Raw genomic sequence first — 12,208 nt, forward strand, 5'->3', positions numbered from 1 at the left:
TGTGCTCTTGTGTTACTTATATTACATATTCTTAGAATTAATATGGGTTTTTGTTTTGATGTGTAGGATCCCGAATAATCACTAATGGACACACTGGTGGGTAAAGGCTGCCAGCTTGCACCTTTACACAGATGGTGCCTCCTGTAGAGCAGTGGTATAAAGGTGCTTTGACACCCATGAAATTTAATGGTGGTGGATCATGTATCTAGGCAGCAGTGGCCTGTCAGGCTTCTGAACTAAAAAAAAAGCCACTCGGATAAGTGGTGAAATGTTTCCAAGAAAAATCCAGTTGTTTTAGCCTTAAAGGAACAGTAACACCAAAAAATGAAAATGTATATAATGTGCTGTTGCCCTGCACTGGTAAACGTTGTGTGTTTACTTCAGAAAGTCTACTATAATTTATATAAATAAGCTGCTATGTAGCCATGGAGGCAGCCATTCAAAGGAGAAAAGGCACAGGCACATAGCAGATAACAGATAAAACACTATTGTATCCTACAGAACTTATCTGTTATCTGCTATGTAACCTGTGCCTTTTCTCCTTTTTTTCCAGCTTGAATGGCTGCCCCCATGGCTACACAGCAGCTTATTATATCAATTATAGTAGTGTTACTGTAGCAAACACACCAGTTTTACCAGTGCAGGGCAACAGTGCATTATATTTTTATTACTTTAAAGCTCTTTCATTTTTTGGAGTTACTGTTCCTTTAATTCTACTAAAGATATAGGGGCCCATTCATTAAACCACACATTTTCGCCAATTAAAAGCACAATTGGAAAAAACTCGGAGTAACCACGTTAATTTCTGAAGTGCGAAAATTGCACGAAAATTATTTTCTTGGTCGTGCGAAAATATCGTGGTTGCCATCCGAAAGTCACTAAATTTTTGTATCCGAAACCGACACGAAAACCTTTCTGGTTTTTAAACTTCTGTGCATGATTTTGGAAGCCTCCCATAGGACTCAATGGCGATAAACGATATTATTGTGGTCAATACGAAAAGTTCTAAAAATTTCTCAATCGTGGTCAATCGTACTCTAATGCAGTGTTTTTCAACCTTTTTTGGGCAAAGGCACACTTGTTTCATGAAAAAAATCACGAGGCACACCACCATTAGAAAATGTTAAAAAATTTAACTCTGTGCCCAGCAGCAGTGCCCCCCTAGTACACTAGTGCCCAGCAGCAGTGCCCCCCTAGTACATTGGTGCCCAGCAGCAGTGCCCCCCTAGTACATTGGTGCCCAGCAGCAGTGCCCCCCTAGTACATTGGTGCCAAGAGCAGTGCCCCCCTAGTACATTGGTGCCCAGCAGCAGTGCCCCCCTAGTACACTGGTGCCCAGCAGCAGTGCCCCCCTAGTACACTGGTGCCCAGCAGCAGTGCCCCCCTAGTACATTGGTGCCCAGCAGCAGTGCCCCCCTAGTACATTGGTGCCCAGCAGCAGTGCCCCCCTAGTACATTGGTGCCAAGAGCAGTGCCCCCCTAGTACATTGGTGCCCAGCAGCAGTGCCCCCCTAGTACATTGGTGCCAAGAGCAGTGCCCCCCTAGTACATTGGTGCCCAGCAGCAGTGCCCCCTAGTACATTGGTGCCAAGAGCAGTGCCCCCCTAGTACATTGGTGCCAAGAGCAGTGCCCCCCTAGTACATTGGTGCCAAGAGCAGTGCCCCCTAGTACATTGGTGCCAAGAGCAGTGCCCCCCTAGTACATTGGTGCCAAGAGCAGTGCCCCCCTAGTACATTGGTGCCAAGAGCAGTGCCCCCCTAGTACATTGGTGCCAAGAGCAGTGCCCCCCTAGTACATTGGTGCCAAGAGCAGTGCCCCCCTAGTACATTGGTGCCAAGAGCAGTGCCCCCCTAGTACATTGGTGCCAAGAGCAGTGCCCCCCTAGTACATTGGTGCCAAGAGCAGTGCCCCCCTAGTACATTGGTGCCAAGAGCAGTGCCCCCCTAGTACATTGGTGCCAAGAGCAGTGCCCCCTAGTACATTGGTGCCCAGCAGCAGTGCCCCCTAGTACATTGGTGCCCAGCAGCAGTGCCCCCTAGTACATTGGTGCCCAGCAGCAGTGCCCCCTAGTACATTGGTGCCAAGAGCAGTGCCCCCCTAGTACATTGGTGCCAAGAGCAGTGCCCCCCTAGTACATTGGTGCCAAGAGCAGTGCCCCCCTAGTACATTGGTGCCAAGAGCAGTGCCCCCCTAGTACATTGGTGCCAAGAGCAGTGCCCCCCTAGTACATTGGTGCCAAGAGCAGTGCCCCCCTAGTACATTGGTGCCAAGAGCAGTGCCCCCTAGTACATTGGTGCCCAGCAGCAGTGCCCCCTAGTACATTGGTGCCAAGAGCAGTGCCCCCCTAGTACATTGGTGCCAAGAGCAGTGCCCCCCTAGTACATTGGTGCCAAGAGCAGTGCCCCCCTAGTACATTGGTGCCAAGAGCAGTGCCCCCCTAGTACATTGGTGCCAAGAGCAGTGCCCCCTAGTACATTGGTGCCAAGAGCAGTGCCCCCCTAGTACATTGGTGCCAAGAGCAGTGCCCCCCTAGTACATTGGTGCCAAGAGCAGTGCCCCCTAGTACATTGGTGCCAAGAGCAGTGCCCCCCTAGTACATTGGTGCCAAGAGCAGTGCCCCCCTAGTACATTGGTGCCCTGCCTACGGCACACCAGGCAACATCTTGGAACAGTGGTTGAAAAACGCTGCTCTAATGAATGGGCCCCATAGTGTATATTCAGTTAATTCTTTTATGTGCCACTGTTAAACCAGTGAGTGTTTTATTATGTTTTATTATATTTCTTTAAAAGGAGTTATTACTTAAAAGAAAACTATACCCAAAGAGTGAATTCTTAACTAACCGTTTATATCATATTATCAGTTTATATCATATTAATTGGCCTATTACAGAATCTTACCAACTGTTAGTGCAGGGACAAACCATTTGTGCTTGAAATGTTGGATTTTTATATAATATATAGGGATGCACCACATCCCGGATTCGGTTCGGGATTCGGGCCAAATCCAGCCGTATTTTCGGCCGAATCCACGGTCCCGGCAGAACCGAATCCGGAAGGGTTACATGGTAGGGGGGGAAAATTATCAACTCTTCAGTTTTTGTTTTTTTTCATGTCATTCGGCAGAGTCTCTCAGGGTGGGTTCGGGGGTTTGCCCGAACCCAAAAAAGTGGGTTTGGTGCATCCCTAATAATATACAAAAAAAAAAAAGTTTTAAGTCCCAGCATGTGTGCAGTACTCACTCACAAACTCTCTCTCTAACTGTAACAGAAAGTAGTATGGGATCTGTTATGCAGAAATCCGTTATCCAGAAAGCTCCAAATTACAGGAAGGACATTTCTCATAGACTTAAGGTCCCCATACACGGGCCGATTATACTTGCAGATATCAGTCCCTTGGACCGATTTGGCAGCTAATCGGCCCGTGTATGGGCAGAACCGAGCGGCCTGGCCGACCGATATCTGGCCTGAAATTGGCCAGATATCGATCGGCCAGGTTAGAAAATCCAGTCGGATCGGGGACTGCATCGGCTCGTTGATGTGGTCCCCGAACCGACTGCCCCATGGCCGCAAATGTAATTATTTTTTTTTTAAGCTACTTACTACCCGATATTGCCCACCCGTAGGTGGGGATATCGGGTGAAGATCCGCTCGCTTGGCGACATCGCCAAGCGAGCGGATCTTATAGTGTATGGGGACCTTAAGATTGATCCTACCTAAAATATAATTAATCCTTATTGGAGGCAAAACAATCTATTAGGTTTCATTAATGTTTAAATGATTTTTAATAGACTTAAGGTATGTTGATCCAAATTACGGAAAGACCCCTTATCTGGAAAACCCCAGGTGCCAAGCATTCTGGATAACCGGTCACATACCTGTACAACTGGCCGGTATAGGGTTACCTGGCTGTGTCTCCACGATTGTTTTACATTTCAACATTTAAAACAAACAACACAGAACTAAAATAAAAATGCGGTGCCTTTTGCAGATACGTGTTTGTATGTTTAATACACTTACAAAGCTCACAAACATTCATAGCTCCACAAATGCACAGATAGGGATTTCCCTCAGACAGATTGCAGATCTTCTGGATCAGTGGGAATTGATCGAGTGTCACACAAAGACACAGGAGGCTTTATAGCTGGGAGAAGATATAGTGCAACATCCATATTGATTTTATGGTTTCCCTGTCTCTGTAAAATAGATAGCAGTGTATTGGAACGTAGGGATGCACTGAATCCAGGATTCGGCCAAATTCGCGGTCCTGGCTGAACCGAATCCAAATCCGGAAGGGGTAAAAAAATATTTTCGGATTCGGTTTGATATTGGGATGGATTCGGGGGTTTGGCTGAACCCAAAACACTGGGTTCGGTGCATCCCTAATTGGAAGATCTGTTGATACTGGCCAGGGGCGACACGCTGCCCACTTTATTGAAAAGTCAGGGGTACCTTGCCTTCCACGTTTGTTCCATGCTCAGAATACCCACAATCATATCCAGCAGCCCTCGTTGCTGCCCAGGGATATTGTGTGAAGATTACAGCAACATCTCATAATGTGCTTGGGCTTTCATGCATTTCCCTTTTACAATAACGGGGCCGGTTTTGTGTGATTTTCGTGGTTTTGGAGGTTTTTGAAACCACAAAAATTTTCTCCCAGCCAACAGTCATACCTTACAGTTGCTGAGGGGGTATGTAATAAGTTTGCCCAGGAGCAGTAACCCATAGCAACCAATCAGGAGGAAGCCTCTACTAGTCACCTGTTTAAAAGCAAACATTTTATTGGTTGCTATGGGTTACTGCTTCTGGGCAAATTTTGTGCTGCCTTTTATTACATACAGTATGTGGGAAAGTCAACAGAAGTGATTTAGAGGGCTCCAAGCAGGGACAGGCTCCCATTCTTTCAGGACCCCCAGTGCAGCCGTTATTTGAAGAGGGACCTGGCTGCTGTCATGGGGGACAAGAGTCTTGTCAGGGGCCCTATAAAATAAGGGTGCCTGGATAACTGAAAAAAGGAGCTTATAATGAAATGGGCTGGGTAGGTCAGAGGCAAGGCAGGAGCAGGGGGCCCAAGGACTCATTATGGCAATCCCAAAGGAAACAATAAAGTCTCTCTGTTATGCACCTTTATATCAAGGCTTCCTACACTGACATTGAGCTACAAGTTCCATCAATCTCCAACAGCTACAGGATGGTATTGGAGTATTTTACCCTTACTGTCACAATATGTATGCACAATAAAGTTTAGTAAAAAAAAAAACAATATATAAATATAGGTGGAGTTAGGCAGAATGGGATCACATACAATACTGAGAACCTGCCATAGACATGGAAACCACAGGCATCCTTGGAGACCTAAAATCTGAATGCTCCATTGGATGGTCTTTACATTAATTTCTATATGAGCAACATGTTTGTGATACAAAGGAGAGGTGCAATCCCCATGTTATAAATACCAGGAGAAATACATGGATATGGTTGGATGTCTTATTTGCATGGTAATTACTCTGGTGCAGATACATCCAAGTGGAAATCTAGTACAGTATTGATGCCAGTGGCCATTTTCCCTCCTGTTATACTTTACTCTGAAAATACATCATCCTCTCAAGCATCTGTCTGAACCATCTGAAAGTTTTTAAACAGGATGCAAAGTGTCAGGAAGCAAAGTAAGAGGTCTGCATGGAGTAAAGGCGGTCGATGGGGCCCACGCGGGACTGTATGTTGCCGGTCTCAGAGGCTGGCAGGAGAGATCCACTAAGATAACTGAGACTCTCACTGTCCATGTCGTGGAAAACACTTTCAGCATCTAAGGAAGAGAAAAATAAAGAGGATTCAAAATATGAAGTTTTTCCCCATTTGTATCAGAGCAGTTTTAGTCCGGGTTGTGTGGTAGAGTCCTGCGCGGAACCACAACCTGCATTTTTACTTGCTTTGACCTGCTACCCGACCCGCAACTGCTTTGTGTGCAAACTGATCCGCGACCCACTGATCACCATTAACAGGAAGTGCTATTGCTGCAAACCGGAAGTGACATGATCAGAAGTGGGGGTGGGGTAGAATTTTTACTTTTTTTTTTTAATTAGGGGTAATATGATAACAGATGAGAATATGGATACAACCTATATACCAGCAACCCGCTGATCAAGATCAGTGCCCGGATCCGAAAATCCTATTCCAAACCGGCAGGGTACCCGACCCGCTGCAGGACTCTATTGTGTGGTTCTCTCCAACCTAAAAGTTTCAGTTTCCATAACGATACATATATGTCTGGTCTGCTGGTTCTCCATGTTAGAAGGTGTGTATGCACATTTGTAGAACTCACCGTACGGATGCAAATGGTCCCCAGGCATCTGAGGAGGAGTGAGACCTTGTCTGTAGAGATCTGTACTGTAGTTACTTTGATCCAACGCCAACATCTGCTGATGTATCCTGGGGTAAGGCACCATTACACCTTCTATTCCGCTGCCCCCATCTGGTGAACCCAATGTAGTACAAGGTTATATATTGCTATATCTCATCTAACATACACATGCCATTACATTTCTTTTTATTAATTAAACCCAATAGGATTGTTCTGCCCCCAATAAGGGGTAATTATATCTTAGTTGGGATCAAGTACAGGTACTGTTTTATTATTACAGAGAAAAGGGAATCATTTAACCATGAAATAAACCCAATAGGGCTGTTCTGCCCCCAATAAGGGGTAATTATATCTTAGTTGGGATCAAGTACAGGTACTGTTTTATTATTACAGAGAAAAGGGAATCATTTAAACATGAAATAAACCCAATAGGGCTGTTCTGCCCCCAATAAGGGGTAATTATATCTTAGTTGGGATCAAGTACAGGTACTGTTTTATTATTACAGAGAAAAGGGAATCATTTAACCATTAAATAAATCCAATAGGACTGTTCTGCCCCTAATAAGGGGTAATTATATCTTAGTTGGGATCAAGTACACGGTACTGTTTTATTATTACAGAGAAAAGGGAATCATTTAACCATGAAATAAACCCAATAGGACTGTTCTGCCCCAATAAGGGGTAATTATATCTTAGTTGGGATCAAGTACAGGTACTGTTTTATTATTACAGAGAAAAGGGAATCATTTAACCATTAAATAAACCCAATAGGGCTGTTCTGCCTCCAATAAGGGGTAATTATATCTTAGTTGGGATCAAGTACAGGTACTGTTTTATTATTACAGAGAAAAGGGAATCATTTAACCATTAAATAAACCCAATAGGGCTGTTCTGCCTCCAATAAGGGGTAATTATATCTTAGTTGGGATCAAGTACAGGTACTGTTTTATTATCACAGAGAAAAAGGAATCATTTAACCATTAAATAAACCCAATAGGGCTGTTCTGCCCCCAATAAGGGGTAATTATATCTTAGTTGGGATCAAGTACAGGTACTGTTTTATTATTACAGAGAAAAGGGAATAATTTAACCATTAAATAAACCCAATAGGACTGTTCTGCCCCAATAAGGGGTAATTATATCTTAGTTGGGATCAAGTACAGGTACTGTTTTATTATCACAGAGAAAAAGGAATCATTTAACCATTAAATAAACCCAATAGGACTGTTCTGCCCCAATAAGGGGTAATTATATCTTAGTTGGGATCAAGTACAGGTACTGTTTTATTATTACAGAGAAAAGGGAATAATTTAACCATTAAATAAACCCAATAGGGCTGTTCTGCCCCCAATAAGGGGTAATTATATCTTAGTTGGGATCAAGTACAAGGTACTGTTTTATTATTACAGAGAAAAGGGAATCATTTAACCATTAAATAAACCCAATAGGACTGTTCTGCCCCAATAAGGGGTAATTATATCTTAGTTGGGATCAAGTACAGGTACTGTTTTATTATTACAGAGAAAAGGGAATCATTTAACCATTAAATAAACCCAATAGGGCTGTTCTGCCTCCAATAAGGGGTAATTATATCTTAGTTGGGATCAAGTACAGGTACTGTTTTATTATCACAGAGAAAAAGGAATCATTTAACCATTAAATAAACCCAATAGGGCTGTTCTGCCCCAATAAGGGGTAATTATATCTTAGTTGGGATCAAGTACAGGTACTGTTTTATTATTACAGAGAAAAAGGAAATACATTTTAAAAATCTGAATTATTTGATAAAAATAGTGTCTATGGAAGACAGGCATTCCGTAATTCAGAGCTTTCTGGATAATGCGTTTCTGGATAACGGATCCGGCTTCCATGTGACTATCAGTATTTAACTATTCATAGGCATGCCGGCTCATATTACCTTCACTATCATCATTGCTCTGCCTACTGCTTCCCCGGTTTCCACGGCTGGACCCCAGACGTTGTGCTCCCAGCTGCTCATGGTCCTGCTGTTGCTGCCTCCTGGCTATCTTCTTCATCTACAGTGAGAGAGTTGTGCATCACTAGAAGCGCTTCATAAAGCATGAACTCTAGGGAGTGGAGGGTACAGAAGTAACCAATAGTGATGAGCTAGAATTTTTTCGCCAGGCATGGATTCACAGTGAATTTCCACATTTCGCCATTGGCAAAACGCACGTGAAAATTTGCTGCGGAAAAATTCGGCACGCATAAAAAAAATCGTCGCGTGTCAAATTGGGCGCGGTCACGTCAAAATGGGCGTGGCCATGTCAAAAAAGCACGGGCAACCAAAAAAAGACACGGGCAACCAAAAAAGATGCAGGCGACGAATGTGTTTTCGCGAATTTTTCGCCTTTTCGCAACTTTTCTTGCCCCCATTTCGCTTCGCCATAACATTCTTGAAACGGAACAGATTGGCTCATCACTAGTAACCAACCCTCTGCTCTCTCAACTATATAGCAAGACCTGAACCCTTTACCCTTCCACTGGCTTCCTAGGACCATCCTGACTAGTGAGCAAACTGTAAAAAAAAGTCATGGTCGGGTAAAAAAATGTAGCGGTGTGAAAAAAAGTCGCATTTCCCAAATTTTTCACCAAATTTTTCCAAAGTTTCGCAAATTTACGGGACAGATTCAGTCATCACAAATTTTTGCCTCAGTTTTGCAAAACCAAGTGGAATTTTGCTGTGAATCCATGCCTGGCCTGGTGAAAAAATTAGCTCATCAGAGGTTGTTTGTTTTTTAAGGTACTGTGAAACTGTAACTGCAAATTGGACACAAAATACCAATAAACCAATAAAGTTCAATGGTCACAATAGGTGAGAATGTGGTAATGCTCTCATCCTGTCACGACTGGACTACTGCAACCTGCTACTAACCTCCCTTACTCCCATCTTTCCCCCCTACAGTCTATATTAAACACTGCTGCCAGAATTCTCCTCCTCTCATCCAGGAGAGTTCAGGCCCTTCCCCTGCTAAAGGCCTTATCATGGCTTCCTATCAAACAAAGAATATCTTACAAACTCCTTCTCTTAACCTTCAAAACCCTCCATTCCTCTGCCCCTCACTACATCTCGTCCCTTGTGTCGCCGTACGTTCCTGGCCGACTCCTTTGTTCCTCGCAGAGCAACCGTTTGGTTGCGCCCCCCACTACAACTGCAGTTTCCCGCCTTAACCCTTTCTGCCTTGCTACCCCTTACATTTGGAATGCCCTCCCTGATTTCCTCCGGAGAGAATCCTCCCCCAGTCTTTTTAAAACTAAACTTAAAGACTACCTTTTGGAGCACTCGCCCAGCACCTGATCTGGGAACTGGCACTTATATTGTAATGTCACCCACTGTGACCTACAGCACTTACATTTGCCTATTTGTGTCTGTTAGTTACCCTCCCATATAGATTGTAAGCTCTACGGGGCAGGGACCTCCATCCTCTTGTGTCCTGGACTTATTGTGTCCTAACTTATTGCAGCTGTATTTATCTTGTATTTATTGTTATACTTTGTATTTATCTATTATCTTAACACCCTGTTTATATTAATGTATTCTACTGTACAGCGCTGGGTACATAAGTAGCGCTTTATAAGTAAAGATATACATACATACATACATACATACATAATACAATGTCATATAACATGCTCTTCCATATATTATGTGTGTATTTTTCCAATGCCTGCCTTGTACCCATAATTCTCAAGCACAAAAAGGCGAGCACTGTGTAAGCGTCACGTAAAAGACAACAACTGAGGGGAAAGCAATGGATTGTGCAGAGATTTTGACAAATTACACTTTAGTTTTTGCTTCGTACCTTGGCTCTTTGGTTCTGAAACCAAACTTGGACGACTCGGACAGTCAGACCGGTTTCTGCTGCCAGTGTCTCCCTCACCTTCAGGAGAAAGAAAACGTGTTAAAGCGATAGCAGCGGTCAACAAGCTGGAACTGAAACGGTCAAGGAATCTTTGATTGTTCAGAGAATCATATCACTTGGTACAAGGAGATTAAAGTGGCCTGTCTGTGGCCACTGGTCAGAGCTGAATGCAGAAGGAACTTTGATACCAGAGCTGGAGAATATAGAAGGATTGTGCTTAAAAAAGTTGTGTTTTGGACTGATTTATTGAGAAATTCTCCCAAAACCCCACTAGCCCCGCCCATCTGTTCCACTTCCTGCTGGCTGAATTCTCTGGGTGTGCAGGGGGGCCGGCGGAACTCAGCACACTGCACTGTAGGATAGGAATCAGCAGCTAGGCTGACCTGATAGGGAACTGAAGCCTGTCTGTGCTTGTGTGAGTGCAGGGCTGTGATTGGCTCTCCCCCTCCTACTGTGCTTCTGGCAGGGACCGTTAGGACACGCCCACCCTTCATTTCAAACTCGGACGGAGAAGTGAGAGGATCTATAGGGAGCTCCAATAAAGGGGCCATTGTTACAGATAGGGTTAATGTTTAGCCCAAAGGGAAACCAGCACCGGATATTATTCATAATTGCCTACAAGATTTTTCCATTTATGTCTCCTTTAACATCGTTACTATAGTTTATAGAGTATAGAGCGATCACAGGGAAACTGATTAGATAATAAACAGGTACAGGGGGTTTAGAGATGTTTTATTTGAATGACACAAGGAACTCTACAAGGTGAGTCTGTGCTACCTTCCTGCATGGCTTGGACGACACTTCAAACGATGCTTTGAAAGCCCGACGCTGCTGAGTTGTTAATATGGTCCTCGGCCGCTTTGATCTTTTAGGGTCTTTACCTTCATCACTTTTACCCTGGAGGGAAGCCCCATCCTCATCTTCGCTTTTAACTATAGATAAAAATTGTATAATAGAAATGTGCAATGAATTTTTGTTTTTGTTACTTCTTGGAAGTTGTAGAAAAAGGTACAGACATAATGGCGTAATTTTGTTCTCAGTTACTCATAGCAACCAATCAAACAGCAGCCCAGTAACTGCTCCCTGATTATTGGCTGCAATGGGTTATACATAGTGATGGGCGAAATGTTTCGCCAGGCATGGATTTGCGGCGAATTTCCGAGTTTCGCCATTGGTGGATTGTTTCACGAAACGGATGAAAAAATTCGCCACGGAAAAATTCGCCGCACGTCCAAAAATTGTCGCCGGCGTCAAAAAAGAAAAGTCGCGCAATGAAATAATAGCCGCGGGTGACAAAATAATAGTCGCGGACAACAATTTTTTTTGCCGCACAACATTTTTGCCGTTTCGCGAATTTTTCACCGTTTCGCGGATCTTTTGAAAGATTCGGTAATTTTTCGGCGAAGCGAAATGGAACAGATTCGCTCATCACTAGTTATACATTTTGCAGCTGTTATTGTGTCTGTTGTGACAAGGCAAGCCCATGAAGACAAGTAGGGGTGTATTTATTAACAAGGGAGACAAACGACCAATCAATGAGATCTTTGCTTTTGTTTTCTAGCCTGTAGGTGACCGTTCCAATCTATTTGCTGATTGGTTGCTATGGACACCATTACCAGTGATGTTTGTCTCCAGTGTTAATAAACACACCCCCTAATGCCCAAAATAAGTATGGCCTATTGGTACCACAGAGCTGTCAATCAACCCCATGTCATGAGGGAGATCATGATCCTCTCCAAGCAATTTTAAGACCTTATTTCATGTAATGATTTAGTATGAAGAGGAATTCAGTCCTAAAAAGCAAGACTGGATTATCTCCCTTATGACATGGAGCTAGAACCCCCAAATAACATCACTTTGAAGTTTATTTAAGACTTGCAGAAGCAGTACAGGTATGGGACCTGTTATCCAGAATGCTCGGGACCTGGGGTTTTCCAGGTAAGGGATCTTTCCGTAATTTGGATCTCCA

At 43.7% G+C, this 12,208-nt stretch overlaps 1 protein-coding gene across 1 annotated transcript in view; it reads right to left on the reverse strand.

The window, feature by feature from the left end:
* Positions 1–4,762: 4,762 nt before the first annotated feature.
* The window catches only part of lmx1b.2 (LIM homeobox transcription factor 1, beta, gene 2), a 34,496-nt gene continuing 27,050 nt past the window's right edge, over positions 4,763–12,208 (reverse strand). The window contains exons 5-9 of the mRNA XM_031899374.1: positions 11,017–11,171; positions 10,180–10,257; positions 8,277–8,394; positions 6,320–6,469; positions 4,763–5,803 (exon numbers count right to left, since the gene is read on the reverse strand). Of these exons, the coding sequence (XP_031755234.1) occupies positions 5,652–5,803; positions 6,320–6,469; positions 8,277–8,394; positions 10,180–10,257; positions 11,017–11,171 (653 nt within the window). The 3' untranslated portion in view covers positions 4,763–5,651. The remainder of the gene's footprint in view (positions 5,804–6,319; positions 6,470–8,276; positions 8,395–10,179; positions 10,258–11,016; positions 11,172–12,208) is intronic.

The sequence above is a fragment of the Xenopus tropicalis genome, chromosome 3 (assembly GCF_000004195.4).
Source record: "Xenopus tropicalis strain Nigerian chromosome 3, UCB_Xtro_10.0, whole genome shotgun sequence".
Lineage (NCBI taxonomy): Eukaryota > Metazoa > Chordata > Amphibia > Anura > Pipidae > Xenopus > Xenopus tropicalis.